This window comes from Lotus japonicus, chromosome 1 (genome assembly GCF_012489685.1).
Source record: "Lotus japonicus ecotype B-129 chromosome 1, LjGifu_v1.2".
Classification (NCBI taxonomy): Eukaryota; Viridiplantae; Streptophyta; class Magnoliopsida; order Fabales; family Fabaceae; genus Lotus; species Lotus japonicus.
In genome coordinates, this window is record NC_080041.1 from 103,814,946 (window position 1) to 103,842,191 (window position 27,246).

The following is a 27,246-nucleotide window of genomic DNA, read 5'->3' on the forward strand; positions in this document are numbered from 1 at the left end:
TAATATCAATCATGTGTGAGTAAGTCTCACATTGGAAGATAAGGATAACTTTGAGCAGTTTATAAGAGCATCTCTAATGGAGTCCTTATTTTGGGATCTTAAAATAAAATCCGAATCTTATTAAATCTCACCATTGGAGTATCCTACATGGCATGAGATCTTAGCTTTTGCTAAGATCCGTGTCTTAGCTCAGGTACTCTCAAATATGAGATCTTAAATAAATAATATTTTTTTTCTCTCCTTTAATACTTTTTTCTCTCTCCTTCAATACTAGAACTAAAGTAAAAAATAGGGAGAGAAATAAATAATATAAATATATTGGGTACCGTGGGTCCAGTTAAAAGTAAAATAAGATCCCAACCACTAGAGTAAAATGTGCATGGGGACCTTATGAGTGTCTTAAATCATATGTGGCAGTCTGGGCCCACAAAAGGTGAGTTAAGTCCCAAAATAAGTTCCCTCCTTATTTTTCACTTTGGTTATGGTATTGGAGAAGAGAGAAAAAAATATTATTTTATTTAAGATCCCACATTTGAGAGTACCTGAGTTAAGACACGGATCTTAGCTTTTGCTAAGATCTCATCCCATGTAGGATAACTCCAATGGTGGGATCTAATAAGATCCGAATCTTATTTTAAGATCTCAAAATAAGGACTCAATTGGAGATGCTCTAAGTGAGAGGACTCATACACTTAATGCCTTATGGTTTTAGGTGAATATGTGGTGTTCGACTCACTTGTAATTTACTCTTTAATCCCCAAGGTAGATGATCCCATATAGTGTAAATCATCTCCTTGCTTATCTAAAAAAAATGTTTAAATCATCTCCCTTTAGCCCAACACAAAGCCATCTACACATTTGAGTACCTTAAATGGTGTGTTGTCTTCCTTCTTCATTGTCAACTCACATCCTCCACCACCCAAACCCGAAGTAGTGGTGGTGGTTGATCATTTGGTCTTAATCTTTGTTCGATCTGGGTTCGTCTTGGTTCATCAATAATGGGAAATAATGCTGGCCTAAAGTCTCATTAAAAACTAAACAGTTAATCAAAAAACAATAATGAAATATCTAACAAAACATACATAATTGCATCTTTTAATTTTCTGAATTTTAAAATTATTTTTAGTCCATGAATTTTAGGGAAAGATAAAATTGAATAGATTGTTGATTTTTTTTCAATAAAATCGGGTTCAAAAGTAATTTAAGTGTGAATGTGTCAATAATTTGACGACCCAACCATCTTCCCTACGTGTCACTCACTTATCCTACATGTACGGCCATGTGAATGACATACTTCTCCGATTAGAATTGAAGTTCCAAACCTCGCTTAATAAGGAGATGAAGTGATTCAAGTGATTTAATGTAGATCCAACTTTCTACTTATTTGTGAGATTCGGGTAGAGGCTAAATAATTTTTTTTTGGGTATAAACATCTGGTACTGGTCACCCTTTAGCTGCCGCCAAATTTAGGATTTAGTTCCAGTTAAGACTCCTCATCCCTCCCTCAGAGTGTATTGTGTGAGGATCGAACCCAAGAGCTGTTCCCACACACTCAGCCTGCGTTGTCAACTGAGCTACCCCTCTCGGGTAGATGTTAAATAAATTAATAATAAAGATGCCATTTTTCTATTTAAATAATTTTTTTTATATAAATAAATTTCTTCATTTTTCTATAAAAGTAAATTTATTTTATTTTTTGAAAGTAAAAAATAATTATTTAAATAGATGTATTGTTGCACCAAAAAGTATAGATACAGAATCATGCTCGTGGTGGGACTGTCAAAAAAGAAAGTGAAAGATAAGAACGAACCTGTGGCTGAAAGTTGGCTGGAGGGGCGCAGTAGGGAAGCTCGACGGGTGGTTGAATCATGAATGTTGCCAGAATAAGAAAGCATCAACAACAACAGCTTCTTCTTCTTCTTACTCTTCTTTAGGTACGGATGCTTTATTTTTCATATTTTAGATTTGGCCACCTCCATTCATTTCCATGTTTTACTCGCTTATTCATTTGTCAAAATTTTCTAATTAAATTAAATCCTTATAATTCATAAAGAAAATTTAATTTGATTACTAATTTTGGCGTTGACTCCATATTAAACATAAGGCATATATATAGTCGTGGTGAATGTTGATACCTGAATGTTAGTGTTCAATTGACAACTTACCAAAACAGGGGTTTGTGTCTCAAAGTGGAAGAATGTTTCTCAAGTGTTTCGGTTTGAAGAAGAAGAAACATACTCCGTGTGAGACTGAGAGACCGTACCCAACAGTCATAGAAGAGTTGTGCCATCACTTTTCTCTTGCTGATCTTAAGAAAGCAACCAATAACTTCGATGAAAATAATGTAATTGGAGACCGAGGTAATGGTAAAGTATACAAAGGTTTTCTTCAACTTGATCATGTTGCTACTACAGTAGTAGCGGTGAAGCAAATGGATAATTCTTCTTTTTGGGGACTGAAGGAGTTCAAGAATGAAATTGAGTTACTCTGCCAGCTTCGTCACCCTAATTTGATCACTCTTATCGGGTTCTGCCTTCACAAAGACGAGAAGATTATTGTTTTTGAGTACATGTCCAATGGTTCCCTCGCTGATCGCCTACTGAATAGTAGGGATGCAAGGAAACCGCTCTCATGGAAGAAGAGAATTGAGATTTGCATAGGAGCAGCACGTGGGTTGCACTACCTTCACTCGGGAGCCAAACGCAACATTTTTCACCGTGACATCAAACCTGCTAACATTCTCTTGGATGAAAATATGGTACCCAAACTCTATGATTTAAAGCTTTCCTTACAGGGATCATTGTTCACGGAAAAGTCAAAACCCATTGAAGACTCATTTGTTGGTAATATTTTCAATTTTATAAGCTTAGCGCAAACGATTTTATCTGCCAAGTAATTAATTAATTTGATACTTTTATTTACTAGGTACATTCGGTTATGCAGCCCCTGAGTATCTCGCGACTGGTATCATTACATATAAATGTGACGTTTATTCATTTGGTGTTGTTCTATTAGAAGTGGTATGTGCAAAGCGAATTGGTATGCAAAAAATAGAAATGTCTAATATTGGTTCAGAATCTTCAGATGATGATATTACTTGGCGTTCTTACATTATGTTAAAGCTCCGAGCTAAGGATATTGATCCGGCTCTAATAGGAATAATTGCACCAGAGTGTTTTACTGTTTACATAGATATCATAGACATGTGCTTGAAAGAAGATCCAAATGAACGACCAACAATGGGTGAAGTGGAGTTGCAACTTGAGCATGCTCTCGCTTTGCAACACGAAGCAGACAATGCCAATGATACCAGCAGCATTATCCAACCTCAACAAGAAGATGTTCCAATTTCACATTGATGGGTGTTTGCCATATTTCTTACCCAACCTTTTGTTAAAAGGTCAGCCAGCTGATGACTTGTAGGCAAATGTTATCTCACATTTGAAATATCAAATTGTTACAAATCTGTTTTTAATAGATAACATTATCCAGTTGTTAGCTCTGCTATTGTTTAGGTGACTATGTAATCTGTTAGTTTCACTTATCTCTGTAATGTTTCTTCTATGATGTAATGACTGTCAGTATTTCCAGATCTTGGCTGATTGTTTGCAGTGAATTTTATACCTTTCCACTTTCAGTTTATAACATCACTTATCTTCTTCACTGAATGAAGCAAAGGGGAATTTTTTTAACTGCTCAATAGCTTACATAAGAAAAGGTCACTAGCTTGACATCAATTTCAATTTGAGCTAAAGAATCATATTGCAGTGGATTAGGAGTGCTTTAGTATTTATTTCTTTCATGGAACAAACTTCGGTAAAAGATTCCATAGAAATAGAATCATTAGTATTGAAGTTATGCATTTTTTTAGTTAAATGTCATTTTATTTGCAGCTATGGAGAATAAAAGTTGAGATTCTTATACTATACAGCAATCATACCTCTTGCAGTTAGATAAAATGGAGACTCAAGAACTCTTTTACCTGTTTACTATGATCTCATTTTCATGTTTTCATTTCATTTCATTTGATAAGATCGCCATTTCCTAACTCAAACCTGACATATGGTATTAGATAACAAAATGTTAGTAACAAAAGCAATACTCCCAGTATATTATTTTAGGAGAAATTCAGAACTATTAGTAAGATTTTCCTTCTAAGAGGTCCCAAACAACAAGATGTGGCTTCAAAAGAATTTTGTTGTGTGAATTTCAAAGTTACAAATTAGAAGAATGTGGGAAGTCAGTTAATGTTAAATTGATAGTATAAACCCAACCTAGAAAATATAATCAAGACAATAAATATAGTTCATGTTCGCAAGCTTTAATATATATAGTTCACTTCTCCAGTTTTATGCATGTTTTGTTAGTTTGAAAGAGAATGGGAAAAAAGATGAGGGATGTGGCATAGGAATAGACCTAGGTACATCGTATTCATGTGTAGCAGTTTGGGTGAAGAAACACAACTGGGTGGAGATTATCCACAAATAATGACCAAGGTAACAAAACCACACCTTCTTTGGTTGCTTTCAATGACAATCGAAGGTTGATAGGTGATGCTGCTAAAAGTCAAGCTTCTATGAATCCAGAAAACACTGTCTTTGGTAATTTTTCTACTTTCATTACTGTCTTTCTTTGGATATACGCATGCAGATTATTCTGGATTAGCTTGTAGTAATGAGATTTAACAGATAGTGTTGTAAATGGTGGTCTGCAACTGCAATTGTTTCCCCGACTTGAAGATTTTTGGAGCTCTCGTAACGGCATCCCAACCGCATTTGCAACCGTATTTATCTTCAATTCTTCAACACAACCGCAATTTAAAATATTTATGTTTTTTTTTGTTGCTGATGCTAAGAGGTTAATTGGTAGGAAATATGGGGACCCTGTGATTCAAAGTAACATCAGGTTGTGGCCATTCAAGGGAATTGCTAGTGTTAATGACAAACCCATGATTATTGTTAAGTACAAGGGTCTGGAGAAGCAAATTTCAGCAGAGGAAGTCTCATCTATGGTTCTAACCAAAATGCGAGAGATTGCAGAAATGTATTTGGAGTCACCTGTGAAGAATGCCATTATTGCTGTGCCTGCTTATTTTAACGACTCTCAGCGTAAATCCACCAAAGATGCTGGTGCCATTGCTGGCCTCATGTTCTGCATATAATCTATGAACCTACTGCTGCAGCTATTGCGTATGGCCTTGACAAGAGAATAGGTTGTGTTGGGGAGAGGAACATTTTTGTCTTTGACCTTGGTGGTGGTACTTTTGATGTGTTACTTCTTACAATTAAGGATAACGTCTTCCAAGTTAAGGTCACCTCCGGAAACACTCACCTTGGACGAGAAGACTTCGATAACAGAATGGTGAACTACTTTGTGCAAGAGTTCAAGAAGAAGAAAAGTGGACATTAGTGGGAACCCAAGAGCATTGAGGAGGTTGAGAAGTGCTCGTGAGAGAGCAAAAAGGACACTCACTCTTGATGTTCGTACCACCATTGAGCTGGATGCTTTGTTTCAAGGAATTGACTTTTGTGTTTCTTCCCACTAAAGTGGACATTAGTGGGAAGGTCAAGGCAATGAATTCTCTAGATGATTATGTGTACAAGATGAAGATTGCTTTAAAGAGGAAGGATGTAAGTTCAAAGCTTTCCTTACAGCAAAAGAATATCATCAGTTCTGCAATTAAAAGTGCTGAAACTTTTCTCTCTGAGGATAACCAGGGGGATGAAACTGTGTTTGTGGATTATTTGAAGAAACTTGAAAGTATCTGTGAACCCATTATTAGTAAGGTTGGCTAGATCCTTTCGGTTCAGATTTTTTGTGGTGCTGACTCGTCATTTTGTTTGCCGAATGGATTTCTTATGGTCATATTATCTTAAAATGGTTGAAGTTTAAAATTTGTGTTCAACATGTTTAAACTGTTACCTTAGTTGATTTGGACACTAAAAATACTTCCTGTTCCTGAATTGATATCTAGATTTTTACTCTTCCTCATGTTATAATTGTACTTATCCTTCCCTTTATATTTGTGTTGTATGCTTGTGTACATCTTTTCTTTGGTGATTTTTATTGTTTGAGATAGATACTAGTTGCTCAGTAGAAAAATTGATGCTGCATTTGTGGCTATGGAACAACTAGCTCTCTTTGATCTTTAAAAGATGGGGAGAAGCAAAATAAGCACCATAAATCGCCACATTTGTGGCGGCTGGAGTGTATGATACAATGACACTGGTAAGAAATAATGGTTTAAATTACTGATAGTGCACAAGTGCACAACAATCAAATGGCTGACACACTTTCAGAGGCTTGTTGTCCTTGTTACAATGTTGTCTATGATGGTGATGAGCAAGCTTGTGAAGTTGATCCAGGCTGAAACATAATTTGTTAGCAGTTATAAATTAAATTGTGTGTTTATATTTAAATGAACCAAGAGTTCAAATTAATTGATTTACCTGACATGTATGAACATCATCACACCCACACAATAACTTCCCATTGAGAGTGTCCACAGCTTGAAAAGACCCTCCTCCCTCGCTCCTCTGCATAATACCCCCAAGAATGTAATGCTCATGAGAAAATATTTGTTGATTTAGCAACAAAACTTGGAAGGAAGAGATAATTTTTTCCTAAAACGAACCTTGTAATAATCAACAGCAACAAAATTTGCCCAACGGTTACCAGCAGCACCGTAACAAGTTTGTAGCATGTTAATGAGTTGCCCAGAATTATCTATACATGTGAGTACCTTTAATGGTGTTGTTTTGAAATAGTTTACCAACACTAAGGATTTGCTTTTGTCATCAAGAGGAGATGATTCCGCCCTGTTTGGACAACTTCCTTCTTTCATTCCACCATCCCCATCTGAAAATTTGAAGATAGGAAGTGATAAAAAAAAAGGCAAAGGAAACAAGAATTCATTTTAAGAATTAGGAAAGAAAGAGGTTTAATGGTTGGTGCTTTCCTACACTGATTTTCAACCATGAAATTCCACTGGTAAGCAATGCCTTCGCTTTGTTCTTTAGACCTGATAGAAGTGAAAACTAGTAACCTTTGGTTTTTGGCAACCATATCACTCACTAGAGGCCAATCTGCACCATTTCTTGGCATGCTTGTCAATGGAAACCAGTATTTCATCAAACCAGCATCAGTGAAGACCTTTGTCAAACCATTGGGGGTGTGAACATAATCTTCCAAGATAAGGGTGACAACTTCTGCTGGATTTGCTGATAAAAAACCTTCAATTTCCTTCAGTGTATCTAAAGCAGGTTCCTAATAGTTAATCACAAGTTAGGATCTCGGTCTAGGATCGACATCTTTTCTCTTTAAATGGTGTCTTATTTCTATGTTCCACCAATAAAATGTTGTCATTTCAATTAAAAATCACGAACCGCCTCATCCGTATTCTTTTTAATTGATATGGAAAAATTCCATTGACACTAAAATGGGATACAAAATGAGAAAGACGATTTTGAGGCAGTCATTAGAGTTTGCAAATTACAATTTTTTTTTTCACCAAAACAAGTTAGAAAAGCATGGGCAGAAAATAAACATAATGGGGTAGTAGATGAGTTTTACATACAAATGCTGTGATATCATGGCATTGGCCTCCAAATGAATGGCATAACCACACTTCTCCATCAAAATCATATGTGTCTAGCATTAGTCCTCGAACTCCATTCTACAAATTAACCATTGCCAACAAGCGGTTACTTAAACATTGCTTATAAGAATCAGAGAAGTAGAAAATTGACAATATTTAAGCTATACTTAGTTGTATTGATTTGCATACATTTAGCTGTTGTGTGACATTGTCTTCTTGGTTGGTGAATGTCACACGAGGCACACCTGTGTGGGATGGCTCCCCATCAATGGCATAAGAGTTGTGTGTTGTCAAAAATGCATATTTGTTGAACGGTAGAGAATTATTCTATTCAGAAAAATGTAAAAGCAGTTAACAAGAGATTAAGATCAATTCTGAATCCAAATTTTGTTGTCTTATGTGCCCAGAAATGTATATCTATCTTTATATGCCACAAAAATTTTAACACATGTCAGCTGACCTTTTTGAAGTTTTCATTACACTAATAACTAGTTCATAAGGTTACTCTAAGGTTGCGTTTGAAAGAACTTATTTGAGTTTATCTTATAACGTCAATACATGTAGTTATTTAGGTAAACTTGTATGAAAACAACTTATATATGGCTTACCTACAAGTTCTTTTAGGTTTGTACATATTCAAAGCTTCTCAAATTAGCATATGAATAGATGACATATAAGATACTATAAACTTATTTCAATAAGTTTCTCAAATTAATTTAAGAATAATTACTTCCGTGATAAAGGTCTATTATCATAAGCGTTTAATTAACCTATTTACTTAACCTCATCCTAGATAACATGAGTTCTCAATTACTCATGTGTTTGATTTTGAGTTGGAGGGCTTCATAATTGAGTAAAAAGTACTCAGAATAACTTAGCACTCTTAAGAGATTTTATGCTAACTTTGACTTTTCCAAAGTATCCTGTACAAATTTATTCTATCCACTTATTTTTTAATCACATTGTCAATGAAAAAAATAATGTGGTAGGATGTGAACATAGGAATGAACAAAATGATTTGAATCTCTTCCCACTCTCAAAAGCTTGAACCAGAGTTTTAAATTGCAGTCTGTAATCACAATTGCGGCCACAATATAAAGGGTTTTAGAATCTCTGCAACAGCAGTACCACAGTTGCATTAACTCACATTTGTCTGCAATTTTGCAATGCAGTCGCAACTGCACTAGTAATTTAAAATCATGCCTAGACCATACAATTTAGCCAATGCACAGCATAGTATTATTAGCCATAACAATGATAATCACAACATGCAACAATCATTCAATATTTGTTCTCTGCTTCCATCAAACAGATGACTAATATCTAATGGCACACTGTAAAATCATATGAAAGCCATTTCTAGCCTACCTCACCAGAACAACAACCAGAAACCCAACCAAAGTCATATGATCATATCCAACCACCATGGTTGTTGCTTGTTGGTTTATTTTTATGCTAATAAACACTCTATTGACTTCATGTACTATCTCATCAACACATTTGTAAGTGTTGGTTTTTGGGAAAACTAGGCAAACTGTTAAGAGATTTGAATCTTACAATGAGCTTGAATTGATCTGTGACAGAAGACCTCACACACCTAGAGCCTGAAAATCCAAGTGGACAGGAGAAACAATATAGGCCAGCGCCGCAATCTCCATCAGACGAGCACTCATCAAGAAGCTGAGACAAAATTTAGTTTGAAACCAATTATAATTTACACCAACAGAACATAACTACATGATTTGGTAAAGTAGCAAAGTGGAGATACAATTTACAAACCTTGCAAGTTCCATTGGAACAAGTAGCAGCAACATTGTAAACCAGTGAAAGAATAACCACTAGCAAGCACGGAAGAGAAGCCATGTAATATATGTGGAGAATGATGAAAGAAAGCAATAGGTACAGACAATAGAATCACAAAAGGTGGTCTAATTTCTATGAATAATCAATTGTGAATTTTTTTGTTTTGGCTGAGAAAACGAAGAAAATTGACTCATTGGATTCTCATGTTTGTTCATAGATAACATTTGTCATGGGAATATTCCCACACTTTAAGCCAATTTAAAGGCGAAGCCGTTGCTACTGAGGTGTATTAAGTATTAACATGGAAAGAAGGCAAAAATTTAATTTTTTTAAACGGACAGTTTTAATTGTAGTGAACACTCCAAGATAGAGATAAAGAGAAAAAATGGTACGATGAGTGTTGTTTTATTGTTAGGACTGCTTAATTTTAGAGGTTAATCATCAACTTAGTCTCTATGTTTTTAAGAGAATTCGAGTTCAGTCCCATTCCAGAAATGCAGCCAGTTTGGTTTTGGCCCTCGTCAGAGGGCAAAGCTCCAGCGAATGTGCTGAGTGACATACAAACGCTGATGTGACACGCCACGTGTCATTTTTAATTTCCACATACATAATTAATGATTAAATTATAATTATAATTATAATAGAAAATGATTGCATGAGAAATAGGCTTGCCGAACTAAGGTAGATGCCTGTGCGCCAGTCACGACCTAAATTTTGGGTCGTGAAAGTTAGCCTTTTCTAATACAACACCGCTAGATGACACGATATCATGCACTATAGCATTAGTGTTTCTAATAACTAAGACGCACTTTCCACAACACCAACTTATATTGTTAAAGAATGTTCAGTAAACAATTTTTTTCTTCATCGAAAAATTCAGTAAACATTTTTAATACTATATTCTTAAAAAATGTGCATTTAAATTTTATAGCGAACTCAAGAACTCAATGTGGATTTATATTAAAATCATCGTGTCAAAATTCTGATTCTTTGATATGCATTAACGTGAGAAATTCTAGGACCTCTATTTATATAATAGATTGAATTCGTGAAATCACATTTCCGTCGACTCTAATACCAAAAAAAAAATATACACTATGCTCCATGTTTATAAATTAGCATGTGCTTAAGTTTTTTTATAAGCAGCATTTGCTTAAGTAACCACTTAAGAATAATCACGCTTATGTTTCAAAAAAAAAAATTTATCATATGGGTCAAAAGTGGTTCGAAAGCGCCAACTTTATCACTAAAGTAGTATACTATATTCTATGCCCAAAAAATCGAGTGTTGAATGTTGCCCGATCTCCCAGGTGATTGAATCCTAACAACAGTTTTCCCATTTCTACATTCTCCTTCTTCAGGTACGCTTTCTTTAGTTGATGATGACATGATGTATTATAAGGTAAAGTTAGCTGTGATAATTGAAGTCAATTAATATAGCTGAATCTTCGTGTTCTATTGACAGGTAACCAAAACAGGAGTGTCTCAAAGTGGAAGGATGTTTCTCAAGTTTTTGGATTTGAAGAAAGTCAAGAAACATACCCAGAGGCCATACCCAACAGTAATAGAAGAGTTGTGCCATCACTTTTCTCTTGCTGATCTTAAGAAAGCAACCAATAACTTTGATGAAAATAATGTAATTGGAGAAGGAGGTTTTGGTAAAGTATACAAAGGTTTTCTTCAACTTGATCATGTTGCTACTACAGTAGTAGCGGTGAAGCAAATGAATAATTCTTCTTTGTGGTGGGGACTGAAGGAGTTCAATAATGAAGTTGAGTTGCTCTGCCAGCTTCATCATCCTAATTTGATCACTCTTATCGGATTCTACCTCCACAAAGATGAGAAGATTATTGTTTAATTTACGAGTAAATGTCCAATAGATCCCTCGATGATCATCTACTGAATAATGATGATTGGGAACCACTTTCATGGAAGAAGAGGTTAGTTAGAGATCTGCAAAGGAGCTCGTGGGGTGCACTACCTTCACTCTGGAGCCAGACGCACCATCTTTCACCGTGACATCAAAGCCTCTAGCATTCTTTTGGATGAGAATATGGTGCCCAAACTCCCCGATTTTGGGCTCTCCTTACCGGAATCGTTATACACGAAAAAAATCGAAACCAATTGAATTAGCCGTTCGTGGTAACTTTTTTTTTTCAATTTTAGTTATAAACAGGATTTTAAGTTGCAGTTGCGGCCGCATTATGAAATTGCAGACAAAAGCAGATTAAAACGGCCGCAATTACAGTGTCATTGCAGGGACTTTAAATTATAGTTATGGATCGTAATTTAAAACTCTGGTTATAAGTTTAGAGCAATGAGCTTTCAAAAAAAAAAATTAGTGCAAAAGAATTAATTTTATCTACCAAGTAATTAATTAATTTGATACTTTTATAGTTACCAGGTACGTACGGTTATGCAGCCCCTGAGTATATGCGGAGTGGCACTTTTACATATAAATGTGATGTTTTTTCATTTGGTATGCTTCTATTGGAAGTGTTGTGTACAAAGACAATGCATACAATTATAAAGGAGATGCCATGCGTGTGTACCAGCAGCAGCAGCAACCAAATGAAGAAATTGAAATATCCAATAACGGTTCAGAATCTTCAGATGATATTACCAGTATGCTTCCTTCTTACATTACTAGTGATTTTAATGCGTGCGTTGCACGACGAAAATTTCTCTTGTGTTTGAGACATGAATTAATAAATAAGTTTATACAAATTTGACATGCTAAAAACTCGATTTTGCTGAGATTTTAACCTGATGGAATTAAAATGTGACAAATATGAGTATTCCAAAAAACAACACCACAACCAAAATGGGTTGGCACAATTTGGATGAAAATTGATTATAAAATCATAAATTCCCTAGATTAAGGAATTTGATGTGTATATAAAATCATGTCTCTTGCCACTTTGTTTATTATTTTACCCGTGCGTTGCACGTTGGAATTTTCTCTTGTATTTGGGACATGGACTAATAAATAGGTTTATACAAATTTGATATGCTAAAAACTCGATTTTGCTGAGATTTTAACTTGATGGAATTAAAATATGACAAATATGAGTATTCAATAAAACCACACCACAACCAACATGGGTTGACACAACTGACTTTAGGTTCTAGATTTAGCTCTCACCTCCCAAAGATCGAGGGTTCTAATCCTCCTAGGGTCAGTAAAATCCTAATTGGTAGGCAACCCTCCTCGGTGAGATTCCCCGACGCTCCTTCTAGGAGTGAGCCTCTACTGGCCTCTCTAGCGAGCCACTGGTGCCCTGCCGTGTATTTTCTCTCCGTTCTATCATTTTTGTAAAAAAATAAAATAAAACAATACCACACCATAATATATGAAATACTACCGACACAAAATCTAATTTTTTTTACATAAATTTACTCCTGAAATTATCAAAATAAGTATGAAAAATGTTATTAAATCATATGAAATTTTATTTTCTTATTAAATTTAACATTAAAGCATTTTTGTGCTAAAATGTTCTTCCTCATGAGAGTTTTCTGCCCTGTAATTTGAAAAAAATTAAAATAATAGTAGACTTTATTTTTATGCAAAACACTTTTAATATGAAACTACATTGTAAAATAAAGCAATATTATTAAAATTTATTTTTCTATTAATTTTTACATGTAAGTATTATCATGTAAAATGCTCTTCCCCATTAGAACTTATAACATTGTAATTTAAACATAAAAAAAAATAATATGTATTAACTCTTTACCCTGCATGGATAATTTTCTCTTGTGTTTTAGACATGTACCTATACCTTACTTTAGCAAATTCACTGTCAATCAATTTGGGTCATTTTTACTTGTTCAATGCACATAATTTTTTCACACGATTGATAAAGAAAACAATGCACTTAAGAAATAAGAAAATACTTGTATTCACATACACATCTAACATTAGTAAATAATTATGAAAAATGAGTGAAATTATATTAAAGTTATTTATAAATTTGAAAATAATATTGTATAAAGTCTATTCCCGTATGAGTTTTTTACCGGGTAATTTGAACGTAAATAAAAAAATATTATATAACATATTTCGATTATTAAAATTTCACACTTAAATATATATTTGCTCTTAAGATTATTTATAGAATCATTAAAAAAAAACTAAAATTATATTAAAGCTTCTTTTTCTTACACTAAAGTATTTTTTATTTAAAATATTGCCCCTATGAGCTTTACACCCTGTAACCTAAACATAAATAAAAATATGTTATATATTAATATTTTTAATGCTCTTACGACATTATGTGATTGGTATGCGATGCATGGAGAACTTTTCCTTTCAATTGAGGAGAAAAAAAAATCATTTAAAAGAAAAAATTACTAATAAGATTTTTGAATATGGACACGCTCCTAAAATTTGAAAATACTTATAAAACACAGAAATTATTAAAATATATTTTCAATCAAATGAAAAATAAACTTTCATTTGTTGAGGAAGGGACACTTCAGCCAAATCCTTGTGGAAAATGCACCTGTCCAGTTTATTCTTCTAACCTCCTCTCATTTGAATATTTTTATAGATAGATAGATATATAATCCAAAAATTATAACATTAATTTAAATATATTTTTCAATTATTAGTTTATTCAATATTCTATTAACGCACTGTCCAGTTTATTCTTTTAACATCCTCTCTGTTTATTTTTCTAACTCCCCAAGTAGCACAATTTTCCTTTTCAGCTCCTCAATTTAGATAGCATCAGAAATTAAATAGCATCACTAACAGACACGGTAAAAAGGAAGCACCACAAACACTGTAAAAAAGAGATACTACTACAGTTCATTAATTCATCATTCAACCTTTATCATGTCCCTAACATGGGGGTAAATAATTCATTCACATCTTTTTTATACCTTGAAACACACAAAAGGAAAAGAGTCCCTAACATGGAGGTGAATGCCTTCTGTCAAGGCTCCCACCGTTAAATCTGCATTCAGTGAAAATATTTAATGCCAATTACTGAAATTTATTGTTTTACACTATTAAATAACTTCATCAATTTTACAAAATCTTCCTTGTAGCTCATTAAACCCCAAAAATCTTCATCTACAATGGTGTCAGTCTGTCAGCACCAAACTCTTTCCTTCAAGCCAAGCACTCTCATAATCCTCAATGTATTTTCTCTTCACCACTTCAATGACTTCTCTATTTCAACTCCAGTTCCTTGCCTAATCTGTAGCTTAAACACCCTCAGTTCAATTCAAGTGATGGTTATATTCATCCAGGACGATTTCACAAAAACAATTTCACCATGAAAGAAACAACATAAGAAAAAGTATGAAGGTGGTGTGCTTGTATTTGCAAATAAAGAAATAAATAATCTTAGTGTTTGCTCTTAAAATAGGAAAATCCTAAAAGATAGAAAATTTGAGAAGTTTTTCAGATATCCGTAGAAGAAAAAAAACTTAGACAAAGCATATCCGAAAGTGAAATATCCATATTTAGATATATCAATTGAACGTCTCAACTATACCAATTCAATTTTCTAAATAAAAAGCATATATGAGCAAAGCCAAACCTTTGTATCCCCAACTTTGTCTCTAAAGTTTGTGCGGGAAAAGAGATAAATAGAAACAGATAAACTTCAGTGACACACTAACACTAAATCTACAGGAACAAACAAACTCTAGCGGACATTTAGATCCAGTTGCTAGAGTTCCTGCAACAAAATCAGCTGAAAATTTTGCACCTAGGACTCTCAATACTTTTAGTCTGCAGAGCAAGAGTAGTAGGACTAAACAGAAACCAAAATCAAATTAAGCTTTCAAAATGCTTTCCTGAAACTAAATGTGAACTAAAAAATCCATATATGCATTCCTCTTATTCAAATTATGAAGGCTTCACATGCTTCAGACATGTGTCAACAAATATATTCCATGTTGAACACCAACTCTCATTGCTATAAACTAAAGCCATAGAAAATATTAAAATGTGAGCACCAATGTTCTTTTGGTGAAACTACTACAGTTGAAATTAGTCATCAAATAGAACAGATAGAAATTTATTCAACTAATTTCACATACCAGAAAATTTGTGGGCTATGCCTAGTAGAGATGGAGAAATTTATTCAACTAATTTCATATTTCAGAAGATAATTTCTCCCGCAGCTAGTGTCTTAGTAAAGATGGAGAAAGCGTGAAATACGCGTCCTTCACTTGGCATGAATCTGATATACGCGTCCTTCACTTAACAAATATTGAAATCAATAAATCAGAGTCTTCCTAATTGAAGCATGATTCTTACAACCCTGGAAATTAAAAAGTAAAAAAGATAAGAGATTTGCCAACCATAAAAAATTGATGTTAAAACAGGGTGAGTAATTAAAAAAATGCTATACCTTGTCATCCATAAGAATCATATCCATCGAAAAGGGAAGCTTTGAACCATATAAGCTCGAACTTAGCCATAAACGATTCACCTTTGCAACAATAGTCAAATTCTCTTTGGAGGCATCGATTTTGGCAAGATTGTCGATTCTAGCAGCAATGAGAACAAAGGTTAATTTCAAATATATCAAGTGTTGTAAAATAGATGGAATGATGGAGGAGAGGGACAGCTTAAGGGAGTATATATAGTTGAGTTGAAATTAGGGTTAACGATGACTAAAGGTGAAAAGAATATTCCATTGACTTTTCATTTAAAATATATATTTTTCATTCCAATGTCTTTATTTGAATATGATGACTAAATTTGAATTTTTTTTCATTCGAACATGCTCAAATTCGATAGCATTAAATGCAATCAATGCTAATTAAAACAATATTAAAAGAATATTTTGATTCAAATTTGAACATTCCCAATCCTCATAATTAATATCGGTATTGAATTTTGTAACATTCAAAAATAAAACTTGTATGAATTTGAATCTCGAATTCAATTTCACGGTTTATATTTTTAATGTAATCAATTCTAATTTATATTTTAAATGAAATAAAAAAAATTAGCATTAAAAAATATCAAGCAAAATCAAGGTTGTCAATGATGGGCCTCACTACTTAAATCAAAGAAAATAGGCTTGTAATAAATTGCTTAGAATAAAGGAGGGATTGACACTTGTCAAGCAAAGAGGGAGGTTGGGTGAGAGTTATTCTTGGAGTGTCAAATCAGCTAAGTGGGGCTCACAACCTTCCTCTTTTCTAAAGTATATAGATGTCTAGGCTTCGAGCAGACGATATTGATCCGGTTCTTGCAGGAAATATTGCACCACAGTGTTATGCGGTGTACATAGATATCATAGACAGGTGCTTGAAGAATGAACCAGCTAGATGAACGACCAATAATGGGTGAAGTGGAGATACAACTTGAACATGCTTTGACATTGCAACAAGAAGCAGAAAATGCCAAAGAAACCAGCATTACTCAACCTCAGCAAGAAGAATAGATAACTTCTATCTGGAACATACGGATTTCATGGGTGCATATGTCATATTTCTTTCTTTGCTGATTTCATCGGTAGTTTATTAATCTCACCGCCGATGTTGTTGCTGTTGATCTTAGTTTATGTCTTGTCAAATTGTACTCTTCACTTGTTCCTCTATTGTTTTTGGTTTGTTGACAAAATTCCTCAAGCATATGATATTTTGTTGAAGTCTCCCATTTAAGAATAAATCTATATCCAGCTTAGACCAGTCTTGTTAATCCTTCTGTACAAATTAAGTATTGAATATTTTCCTATGCCTTTTAAAAAATAAATACATATTTTTTCATTCGATATTTAACTAGGTACTAGAATGACATTTTAAGAGTCAATATGGTGAAAGATTGCCCTTAAGTTCAACTTTAAACCCTTAATTGTACTTAAGTGATTGGTGCAATCTGGGATTAGTATTACTTACACACATACTTATTCAAATGAGATAATTATTTTTCTTCAATCTATGTCACTGTCATGCAATGACTCTATTTCCAGACCTTGGCTGTTTATTTTCACTATGTCACTGTCATGCAATCACTCTGTCTTCTTCATTGAATAAAGCAACATGGAATTTCAATAAATGGCCAATAGCTTATTTTAGAAGAAAAAAAAGGTCACTAGATTGACATCAATTTCAATTTGAGCTAAGGAATCATATAGCAATACATTAGGAACGTTTCAGTAATTGTCACTTTCATGGAACAAACATAAGTAAAAGACTATCCATAGAAATAGAATCATTACATTATTATTGAAGCCATGAAGCTTATCATTTTTAAAATTGATGTCATAAAATTTGAAAGTTCAAGTCCTTATACCATACTAAAATCATACATGTTACAGTCATACAGAATGTGGAGACTAATTAAGGGCATGTTTGGTTTCAATTCTGAATACAGTAGATGTGGATCCATCTTTCCAAAAGCAGCTCATTGTTGCTTCAATTTGATGTGGATTCCTACTAGACATAGATCCATTTGTATTTTCCAAACACACACTAACTCTTTTTACCTGTTTACTAGGATCTCATTTTCATGGATCATGTATTTATGTTCAGTTCCCTTCTCCATTAAATTGGCCCAGAACTCGTTCTTTCTCAGTAACAAATTGTCAGTATCAAATAATTGTAATCAAAGAGAAGGCGTTAAAATGACTTCGAATGCATCATATGGCTAAATGAAATATCATGGATGTGGATCCTCTCGCCTGGAAACTTTACATGACAGTGCCGTGTTGAAATATTGTGTGTACCTTTCTTTTCGTACATATTAAATAAGTGAGACCCTGCAATAATTAATGAAAAGAAACATAAACACAAAGTTTTACATGATAACGTCATGTGACATGAGAATATCTGCTAGACTCAGGGCCATACCTCTAACAAGACAAGTATTATTTCGAGTATGCCCAAGCGATGAACAATGAAAAGATTGTGAGAGGAACACACATATTAGTGTTGCTACTCTTTTACAAGTTTTGAATTACAACAACAACAATCAAAGCCAAAGGAAATCCCTTTCACGAACAATCCAACATATGAAAAAGCATATTAAATAAATCCAACTGAATACATCGAAGCTTGGCTGAGAGGTATACTGCTACAAATTTTAGTTTTTCAACTTCATCTTCTGCTTGGCTGGAAAAAGGAATACAAGACATTGTAAGCAGAAATTATTGAGTAAACCAAGTTATAACAAAATTACTTCCATTTCATTTAATATAAAAAAATGATAGTTCGGAGAATATTATCTATAATCAATAATGACGAGTGCTGAACCTTTATCTTACTAAATGGAGTCAGTTATATAGATCAGAAGACACCATATTATCTATAATCAATAATGACGAGTGCTGCTGAACTAGTCCATGTAGGATCTCAACACCCCCCTCACCCTCAGAAGAGTAATGGACATCTGGAGCGCGGGAATTATAAGACTTTTTTATTGTATTGGAAATCCATGGGAGCGGCAGGCCAGGTAAATTGAATTGGAAAACCCAAATACCATCTTAAAATTTGAGTTTGACTTAACTCTACTTCAAAAGCTAGCTCATAAGGTGAGGGTTGCCAAAGCCTTTATATGTTCTATGTTGACCTTATCTCTAGTTGATGTGGGATCTCAACAATAATGTATAAATACATAAAAGAAAGCAGAACATACACAATGGCAAGATGACACAGTGAAAGAAAAAAATTGAGAAAGCAACATGTACCTGGTATTTTAATCTTTTCAAGTTGCACACCTAGTTAAAAAACACAATGGATGGCACATGTTGGACTTTGTGGTAATCCTCTCCAGCAGTTCCAAGCCTGGTCTTGAATGATGTAGGCATCCATCTGATCTCTAGCTCCCGGAGACCAGTGACAAATTTTAGTCCATCAGGAACAGTCTTTAACTTGTTACAATCAGATATGCTTAATCGGTAAAGATTAGGCATGGCTTGATTCTCCACCTTCCACTCCTCTAGATTAGACAAGCCACGAAGAGCCAGAACTTTAAGTTGAGGAAAACCATTCTGTGAGCACACCATTCTCTTTCCATCAAACATTTCCCACCCACTCAAGAATTTCAAGTTGGGAAGTTTCTCTAATGTTACCATAGGATCTTCCACCAGTCTACAACCCCACAAAGTTAACTTTGAAAGTTGCGGAGGAAATAATCGGGCTTCTGGCAATCTTTCTACCCGCCCTTCTACATGCAGTTTATGGAGGGAAGGACAACCAAGCACCAATTTTTCAATATCTATTGTCTGATCAGGGAATGAAAGCATGTCAGTCCTTAAGGACAATGATTGAAGGCAGTCCAACCTTTCATTAGGGGGATTGAAACTTTCCGTGAACTTTTCAAAATACCTTGGGTCATTCAGTACTAGTTTTCTGAGCTTTTTCAATTTCAGCAGATCTTTTACATCGCATTTGCTGGCAGGAAAATTTACAAGTGTTTGTAAATTTGTCAAATTTTCCAGTTGCAGGTTATTAGTAACATTCCCACACCAATTGGGAAGATATAAATGTCTCAGCCCTTTCAACTTACTTATTACATTTGGAATTTCTATAGTTGAATCCCAGCTCACTTTATTTACAGTTTGCAAATTCAAGGTTTGCAAATTCTCCAAATTGCCCAAGGAAGATGGTAGAACTTGTATACGAGTACCTTTCAGGCTAAGAAACTTCAACCATAACATATTTCCCACTTCTTCAGGCAATGACTGTCCCTTTGGTCCTTTAATTCCTTCAAGATCAAGAATTCTTAGTAATTTGAAGTCCTTGAAAAGACCCTTGATTAGCTCCCAGCTTTCCACTCTACATTTTTTGTCATGGAAATAGACAAGAGATCTAAGATTTTGATTCACTTTATCATTGCATGGAATCAACTGATCAACCTGTTGATCCAAGAAGATAGCAAGTCTGCGAACTCCATCGGTTTGTCTTGGATCTGAAGGATTAGATGAAGATGTAACATTAGTGGTACCATTTTGCTGTGATCCACCAATTATGTACAGAAAATGTTCTTTTCTGGCCTTTTTCAAACACAAATCACGCATTAAATCATGGAGTCGACATGTTTTAATCCTTCCATTGGATCCCATCTGACCAAGTTGAACCATGCAGCGGCTGATTAAATTAGCCAGATAGCGTTCAGCAACATCCTCCATGGTCTCATCCCTTTCAATATCATATTGAGATGAAACAACACCTTCTGCTACCCACAGCTGAATTAATTTAGTTTTTGGTATCTCAGAATCTTCAGGAAATTGACTTAAATAGAGAAAACATGGTTTTAGTTGGCATGGCAAATCATGGTAACTTAAATCCAAAACCTCATCTAATCTTGATTTCCTTTCACGTTCCTCTCCTCTTATTAGGTATGAACTTATAGATCTATGTATCTTTTCCCACTCGTTGATCGTGTCCTTTGTAGCCAAAAGCCCTCCAAGCACAACAATGGCCAAAGGCAGACCAGCACATTTGGCAACCATGTCTCTACCTAATCTTTCAAGGTCATTGCTAATTGTGAACTCTGCAAATAGAAAGAGAGCATCAAGGTAAGCAGAAACTTAAATTGATACAATTTTGAATCTTTACAATAATGATCATTACCAAATGATTCCTTGTTAAATAGTACACAACTCTTTTAAGAGCCATATTCTCAAATATAATTTCAATAAAGAGGGTCATAACCTTCAAAACAAGCCAAATGCTATTATCGCAAATCTACATCAATTCTTGAACAATCAAACTTTAAGATTCATGTAAAATGTACTAGCTCACAAGAATCAATTCCTAACAAAGTGAGAGATTGAAAAATATGAACAAAGAATGTACAGAGTATAGAAGAGCTACTGTAATTTATGTATAAATTTAAACTCTTATTAATGTTGATCTTATGTAAAAATTCAGTTCTTCCAAACCCCACTCACCCCTTAATGTTATATTGATGACAAAGGCAAAGAAAATCAAGGTTAAATCAAAATCTGAACACTGCTTAATGATCAATGAGTTTATGAGATATTTAAAAGATAATCATATAACAGGTATTAGAATAAAACTAATCCATACTTTCTTTTACTGAAATGATGGGTTATCTGCCTCTACCCTACAGACAAAAGAAATCCTCGACTGTTCCGTTCAAACCTAACTTAGTAAAAGGCATGATGAGGCATTTACTATAGAATGTACTAAATTGGTTACTCATTTGTTTAGTCATCTCCAAAAACGGCCAATCTTAGAACAACCTAATAAACATCATGTGCTACAACTACTTTTTGTTCAGAAAAAAGAAAAATATTATCTCAAGATATAACAAGTAAATACTTCAGGCTCTTTATTTTTAAAAATCCATTACATAAGCCTTTTATTGTTGTTGTTTCATGAAGAGATGCAGAAAAACGAGTCTTCCTCTTGGACCAAAGAACGAAGAATATGTTGAGAGCACCAATTTACTTCTTTTATGTCTGCGTGCTTTTAAAAAGAAAAAGAAAATATCTTAATAGCTGGAAAAGCTTGCTCAGTGAAGACATTTCTAGTTACCTGGATCATCTTTTTTTGGAAAAGCTTTCTTCTTAAACAATGCCCAGCTGTCTTCTGTATTTAAGCACCCTAGTTCATGAACCAAGCCTTTGGGATCTACATGTGATGAGATGCCTTTATTGCGGGATGTAAAAACTATCTTGCTCTTTGTATTTTCTGTTGGAAAGGCAGGCCTCAAAATGTCCCATGCATTATCGCTCCATATGTCATCCAGAATGATCAAACATTTTTTCTCTTGCTGAACTTTGTACAACTTCTTAGCCAGTTCTTCATCCTTCATTTTCACAATCTCATCCCTCTCCTCTTTGGAAGGAGAAGTAAGCTTAAGTAAAACTCCCTCCCAAACATCTCTTTTCTTGCACTGCTGAGATATATAGGCCCAAGCAAAACCGTCAAAGTGGCGTCTAATAGCATTCTGATGGTAAATGTTTTTGGCCAGTGTTGTTTTGCCAAGTCCACCCATACCACAAATGTAAACCACTCGAGAATGCTGATCTTGATTCACCAGCCATCCCACCACTCGTTCTATGTCCTCATCTAAGCCAACTACAAATTCTTCAACTATATGAGAATAAGACCATCTCAATTCTCTTTTTGCCTCCAAAGCTCTCTCTTCATTGTCTCTTGTTGCAGTCAAACCATAGGTTTGTAAGCTTCTTGTGAGGTCAGATATTCGAGAGTTAATGGATACAATCTCAGTTCCGACTTTGTGAAGATGTTTACCTTTGGAGAAAGGATTTTTGGCTCCAAAGCTTAGGCCACCTGCAACCTTGGTTGCATAAATTTCAATCACATCCTCAGCATCATATGCTAATTGTCTGATCTCTGATATCCAATTCTTTATAGTCTCGTCTTCATCCTGCCTCCTCTCAGCATCTCTTAGAAAACACTGCATCCTCTTCAGCTCAGTTTGCAATTTTTTTACTTGGTCGCTCACCCCATGTAACAACCTGGCCTCTTCAATTAGCAGGTCGCCAAGCCTTTCAACTGCAAAGTTCACAACTGAATCAACCATTATGATTATTGTGTCCCCTTCGACAGCAAAATGATGAGTTAACCTGCAAAAAACTCCATGTCAGCTAAGCATTACATCTGGTGCAGACACTTTACTCACACATATATAACAAGCTTCTATTCAGCTATATGTAGGTGATATATGAATGTGCATGTGCATCAATTAATGAAACAATCATAAGATTTTGCAGAAAAATTTGTTTCAATTCTAGGGGAAAAAAAGAAAACAATTTCCAATTTATTCCCATCATTTTAAAACTTCAAGTACAAAAAGCAGACTAAAACTAGAGATCTAAGCAATAAGATTAGAAGATTATATCAATAGTCTTGTGTACCACCAAACCATACACCTCTATCTATAATCTATCCCACAGATCCAAGTTCCAGAATCCATTAAAGAAGTACTTATTGTGTAATTTTGTGCTTATGTTACTTCAATTGCAAAATAAATATCTACTCAGGCAGAGGCAGACCAGCTTTGACTTGGTAAAAAAATAGTATATGCTAAGTAAATTATTTTAGAGAGTATTGTGCATGATTATACAGCAAGTGGTAGTTGTAAGCATAAAAACTCAAAGGAGAACAGGAAAATTAGGTGTAGAAGTCAAATAATTGGAGCTTAACCAGATCCATAGATGATCATAACATGGAAACAGAAAACGATTCAGGAACATCTATGAACTGTAGAAGAAATCACCTTCGGTTCAGTACAGAATAAATTGTTCTCACTCTCAGGCAGAGGATCCAGTTGCTGACATGTGTGGGTGGCTGAGGATGCTCCGTTGAATTCTACTTTAATATATTGAGAACAGCTCACTTTTTAAACAAACTATAATGTTAATGAATAATGTTGGGTGATGATTGATTACTAGTACATCTTTCAAACACCACATTTTTCTCTCGAGTCTCATTTCTTATCAAATCACATCATAAATCACAATTATTATTTACATCTGTTTTGTTCTTTTTCTTTCTCTGTGTCTACACCCCTAATGATTTGTCAAGTATTTTCATAATATTTTTAAATTTTTATCAATTTGTTTTGCTGTCAAATGTGTATAATTTATTTAATTTTCTTGAAAAGGACATGTATAATTTTTCCTGTGGAAAAAAGACATTTAAGGCAGTGGTAACAATGAAGTTGTCATCTTTTAATTCTTTTATTCAGAACTGAACTAAATATGGAAGCAAGAGGGGAATTAGATTTCCTACCCCTGTTTTAGAATTGTCATCCCATTTAAAAGTGGGGAAAAACCAAAATTGCTCCTCCGTGTTTTAATCAAGAGGTTGAACATTCGGACTCCTCCAGAGGTTGAAAATTCAGACTCCTCCAGAGGTTGAAAATTCGGACTCTGCTAATATTAGAACAGAACAATCAATTCAGATTCACTTTTAGAACAGAACAGAACATCAACACTCGGAGCTCTCAATACGTGTGACCCAGAAGCGATACTGAGGTACCCATATCCGACCAAGAATCGCGACACTGAGCTCTCAATACGTGTGACCCAGAAGCGATACTGAGGTACCCATATCCGACCAAGAATCGCGACCAAGACCCCATATTATTGTCACTGCATTTTCATGTTTCTGTCTTTGTGACAGTATCTGGTTTGAGAGATTCGAATCTTGAAGTTTTATTTTAATCCAGTTTTTCAACTCTCGGACGTCTTAAAAAGGGGGTGGTAAATTTAATTATCAATCAGTCCGAACCTTATAGTCCTGGAGAGATCCGAAACTTATAGTCCTGGATTGATCCGAAACCTAAAGTCCTGAATCACTCTTACCAAATGCAGCAGAATGCAGTAAGTTAAGACCAAACCAAAGACATATTCCTCAATTACAATCTCAACCACCATCACTGCCTATCACACAACAAACTCTGACCACCATTAATCTTCACCACCAACCCCACCACCAGCCCCATTACTCATTCATCCTACACCATAAATCCCTTTACTTCCTATATTAGTCCCCTATGCACCAAAGACATCCTACACCATTACATTATTTATGTATTGTAATTTTGTTTAAATTGGATTATGTAACTTTTAAATTTTAAAGTCATGTTATTTTTGCTGCAATTGGACTAAAGTCATGTTATTTTAACTGTAATTAAAGAATCCGAACTTATAACTCTCGTACTAGTCCAAAACATCAACCTCTGAACTAGTATAAAGGTTTAAGTCCCGGAGGGTAGTCCCGGCATTTTTTTAAAAAAGACTAGGGTGAGAAATCTAATTCCGAAGCAAGAGGGCCACTACGCTGGGGGAGAAGACTACAGCAACAGCATCAGAATAGAAAAATTGAAGCCTTGTTTCTGCCTATATCATCAGGTTCCAAACCTTAAGAAATCTTGTATGATATTCAAGATCTCTTTATTCTCTCTATCATCTCCATGTTTCTTTTATTGCATCTAATTGCATGTTTGGATGCACAACAATAATTGTTCTTCCTTGTTTAGACAAAATGAGTATTCTGCAGAAGATTTCAATTTTATGTTGTATTCACTCTTGTTGGCAATTCATCTTTGATCTTTCATGCTGCATTGTATGTATGGTTCTGAAATACAGCTGTGTCTTCCCCCTTGTTGGCAAGCTGAGCAGAAGTCTCATGTTGATGTTGGAATAATGCTCCTCAAATATCTGAGTTGCTGGCATTCAAAGCACACAAATTCATCATCTGAGAAACACTACCCAACAATAATTGAAGAGTTATGTCATCTCTTTTCTCTGGACGAACTTAGGAAATCAGCCAACAACTTCAATGAAAATCGAATAATTGGGACATCATTCTTTAACATAGTATATAGAGGTTCTGTCAAACATAATGGTGCAGCTGATTATCCAGTGACATTGAAGCGGTTGAAAAGTATGTCAGACCAATGGAAGTTCAGGAAGGAAATTGAGATAAACTGCCAGCTTCATCACCCTAATTTGGTCTCTTTTATAGGCTTTTGTGACCACAAAGATGAAAAAAATCTTGTGCATGAGTACATGTCTAATGGGTCTCTTTATGACCAGTTGCGTTATAGTGATCCGGAAAATTCACTCTCTTGGAAGAAAAGGCTGGAAATATGCATTGGAGCTGCAAAAGGACTACACTACCTGCATACTGGAGCCAGAAGATCCATCTTTCACTGTGACATAAAGCCCCAAAACATTCTTTTAGAAAACAACATGGTTCCTAAACTCTCACATCTTGGGTTTTCCTTACAAAGATCGCATTTTAAGTCCAAGCCAAAACCTATTAAAGCCGACAACATTATTGGTATTTTTTTTCTAACCTAGATGTTCCCCGCTTGAACAAGATTGCTTGCTGTGGAGGATACCTGTGTTAGACAAAAAAAGATCTAATGATTTGATTGCTTTGGTTGATAGGTACACCTGATTACATGGCTCCTGAGTACATCCAAACAAATACCTTCACAGATAAGTGTGATGTTTATTCCTTTGGTATGGTTCTCCTTGAAGTAGCATGCACGAATCACGAGCAGACAGTCTTTGATAAAATGAACATATGTTTCATGTCAGATAACTTTCTGGAAAATTTCTAGGCTGGCAAGATTATTGATCCCATTCTCATGAGACAAATCGCACCAGAAAGTTTGGCAGTATTCATGGATGTCACCAAAAGATGCTTGAAGATGGAACCGAATGATAGACCAATAATGGGTGAAGTTGAGGTTGAACTTGAGAAAGCTCTGGCACTGCAGGAGGAAGTAGATGATTAGAAAAGTATTGGTGAATGGTGATTATCATTTTTTATCCACCATGTCATGATTTTTTTAATGGTTATCAATTGATACATTTTACCTTGCTTTAACTGATCTTAGGTTCTGGTTTCATGTATGAAAAAAACCTTATTCGGAGAGCTAGCTCTATCTAAACGTGGATATTCCATGTTCGAACACTCCTATGAAGATACTTGTATTAGATAAAAATAAAATTACTAGGTAGTAAGTTGTGTTGCTAAAGAGTGGCACATTGACTCCACTACCTTTGCACATGATACTAGCCATAACCCGGAGATGCTGCAACACGTTCTCAATGTTGGGTACCAAAGTAGCAGGATAATGTCATGCAACTAAAATAAGAGATGAGAGAGTAGGAAATTGACACACAATATTTACGTGGAAAACCCTCAACAGATAAGGGAAAAACCACGGGCACCGGTAGAAAAGATTTTCACTATGTAGAAGAAATTACAACAGCTCTATAGAACAAGAAAACACTCACTAGGAGAACCTCACCAAGGGAAACACTAATATTTTCCTCACTGGATTTTTTCTCTCTAATAGCAATTCAAGTTGAATTGCTTATTGTGGTATATTCTCTCTAACAATTCAGCTA

General features: G+C 34.7%; 3 protein-coding genes and 3 pseudogenes across 4 annotated transcripts; 4 read left to right on the forward strand and 2 right to left on the reverse strand.

The window, feature by feature from the left end:
- The first annotated feature begins 1,768 nt into the window (after positions 1-1,768).
- Positions 1,769-3,611, forward strand: LOC130728629 (receptor-like protein kinase ANXUR2). The gene is made up of 3 exons (XM_057580150.1): positions 1,769-1,934; positions 2,174-2,843; positions 2,926-3,611. The coding sequence occupies exons 2-3, from the start codon at positions 2,198-2,200 to the stop codon at positions 3,357-3,359; spliced, it is 1,080 nt and encodes a 359-aa protein (XP_057436133.1). The 5' UTR covers positions 1,769-1,934; positions 2,174-2,197; the 3' UTR covers positions 3,360-3,611.
- A 150-nt stretch (positions 3,612-3,761) lies between these two features.
- LOC130728630 (heat shock cognate 70 kDa protein-like) lies at positions 3,762-6,013 on the forward strand (annotated as a pseudogene).
- Positions 6,014-6,103: 90 nt separating this feature from the next.
- Positions 6,104-9,600, reverse strand: LOC130728628 (PI-PLC X domain-containing protein At5g67130-like). The gene is made up of 8 exons (XM_057580149.1): positions 9,377-9,600; positions 9,155-9,277; positions 7,787-7,924; positions 7,577-7,675; positions 6,963-7,266; positions 6,635-6,858; positions 6,450-6,536; positions 6,104-6,366 (listed from the first exon to the last, which is right to left on the reverse strand). The coding sequence occupies exons 1-8, from the start codon at positions 9,458-9,460 to the stop codon at positions 6,328-6,330; spliced, it is 1,098 nt and encodes a 365-aa protein (XP_057436132.1). The 5' UTR covers positions 9,461-9,600; the 3' UTR covers positions 6,104-6,327.
- Positions 9,601-10,802: 1,202 nt separating this feature from the next.
- On the forward strand, positions 10,803-16,856 carry LOC130716331 (receptor-like protein kinase ANXUR2; annotated as a pseudogene).
- Positions 16,857-18,144: 1,288 nt separating this feature from the next.
- On the reverse strand, positions 18,145-23,748 carry LOC130728631 (putative disease resistance protein At1g50180). 2 transcript variants are annotated; one of them, XM_057580153.1, is made up of 4 exons: positions 23,592-23,748; positions 21,881-22,938; positions 19,063-20,870; positions 18,145-18,487 (listed from the first exon to the last, which is right to left on the reverse strand). In XM_057580153.1, exons 2-3 carry the CDS (start codon positions 22,893-22,895, stop codon positions 19,093-19,095), a joined length of 2,793 nt encoding a protein of 930 aa, XP_057436136.1. In that variant the 5' UTR covers positions 22,896-22,938; positions 23,592-23,748; the 3' UTR covers positions 18,145-18,487; positions 19,063-19,092. The 2 variants fall into 2 exon arrangements, with proteins under 2 accessions (XP_057436136.1, XP_057436135.1); XM_057580152.1 differs by having other exon boundaries at positions 23,519-23,734.
- A 1,238-nt stretch (positions 23,749-24,986) lies between these two features.
- On the forward strand, positions 24,987-26,648 carry LOC130716347 (probable receptor-like protein kinase At5g61350; annotated as a pseudogene).
- The last annotated feature ends 598 nt before the right edge of the window (positions 26,649-27,246 follow it).

Excerpts from the sequence above, each read along its gene's own strand:
- LOC130728631 (XM_057580152.1), bottom strand. The coding sequence starts at position 23,568 with ATGTTCCTGAATCGTTTTCTGTTTCCATGTTATGATCATCTATGGATC. Across the intron at positions 22,939-23,518 it reads TATGATCATCTATGGATCTG|GTTAACTCATCATTTTGCTG; the intron begins GTTAAGCTCCAA and ends AGTTTTTTGCAG. Across the intron at positions 20,871-21,880 it reads TCCAAAAAAAGATGATCCAG|AGTTCACAATTAGCAATGAC; the intron begins GTAACTAGAAAT and ends TTCTATTTGCAG.
- LOC130728629 (XM_057580150.1), top strand. The coding sequence starts at position 2,198 with ATGTTTCTCAAGTGTTTCGGTTTGAAGAAGAAGAAACATACTCCGTGT. Across the intron at positions 2,844-2,925 it reads CATTGAAGACTCATTTGTTG|GTACATTCGGTTATGCAGCC; the intron begins GTAATATTTTCA and ends TTTATTTACTAG.
- LOC130728628 (XM_057580149.1), bottom strand. The coding sequence starts at position 9,460 with ATGGCTTCTCTTCCGTGCTTGCTAGTGGTTATTCTTTCACTGGTTTAC. Across the intron at positions 9,278-9,376 it reads GTTCCAATGGAACTTGCAAG|CTTCTTGATGAGTGCTCGTC; the intron begins GTTTGTAAATTG and ends ATTTTGTCTCAG. Across the intron at positions 7,267-7,576 it reads GCCATGATATCACAGCATTT|GAACCTGCTTTAGATACACT; the intron begins GTATGTAAAACT and ends ATTAACTATTAG.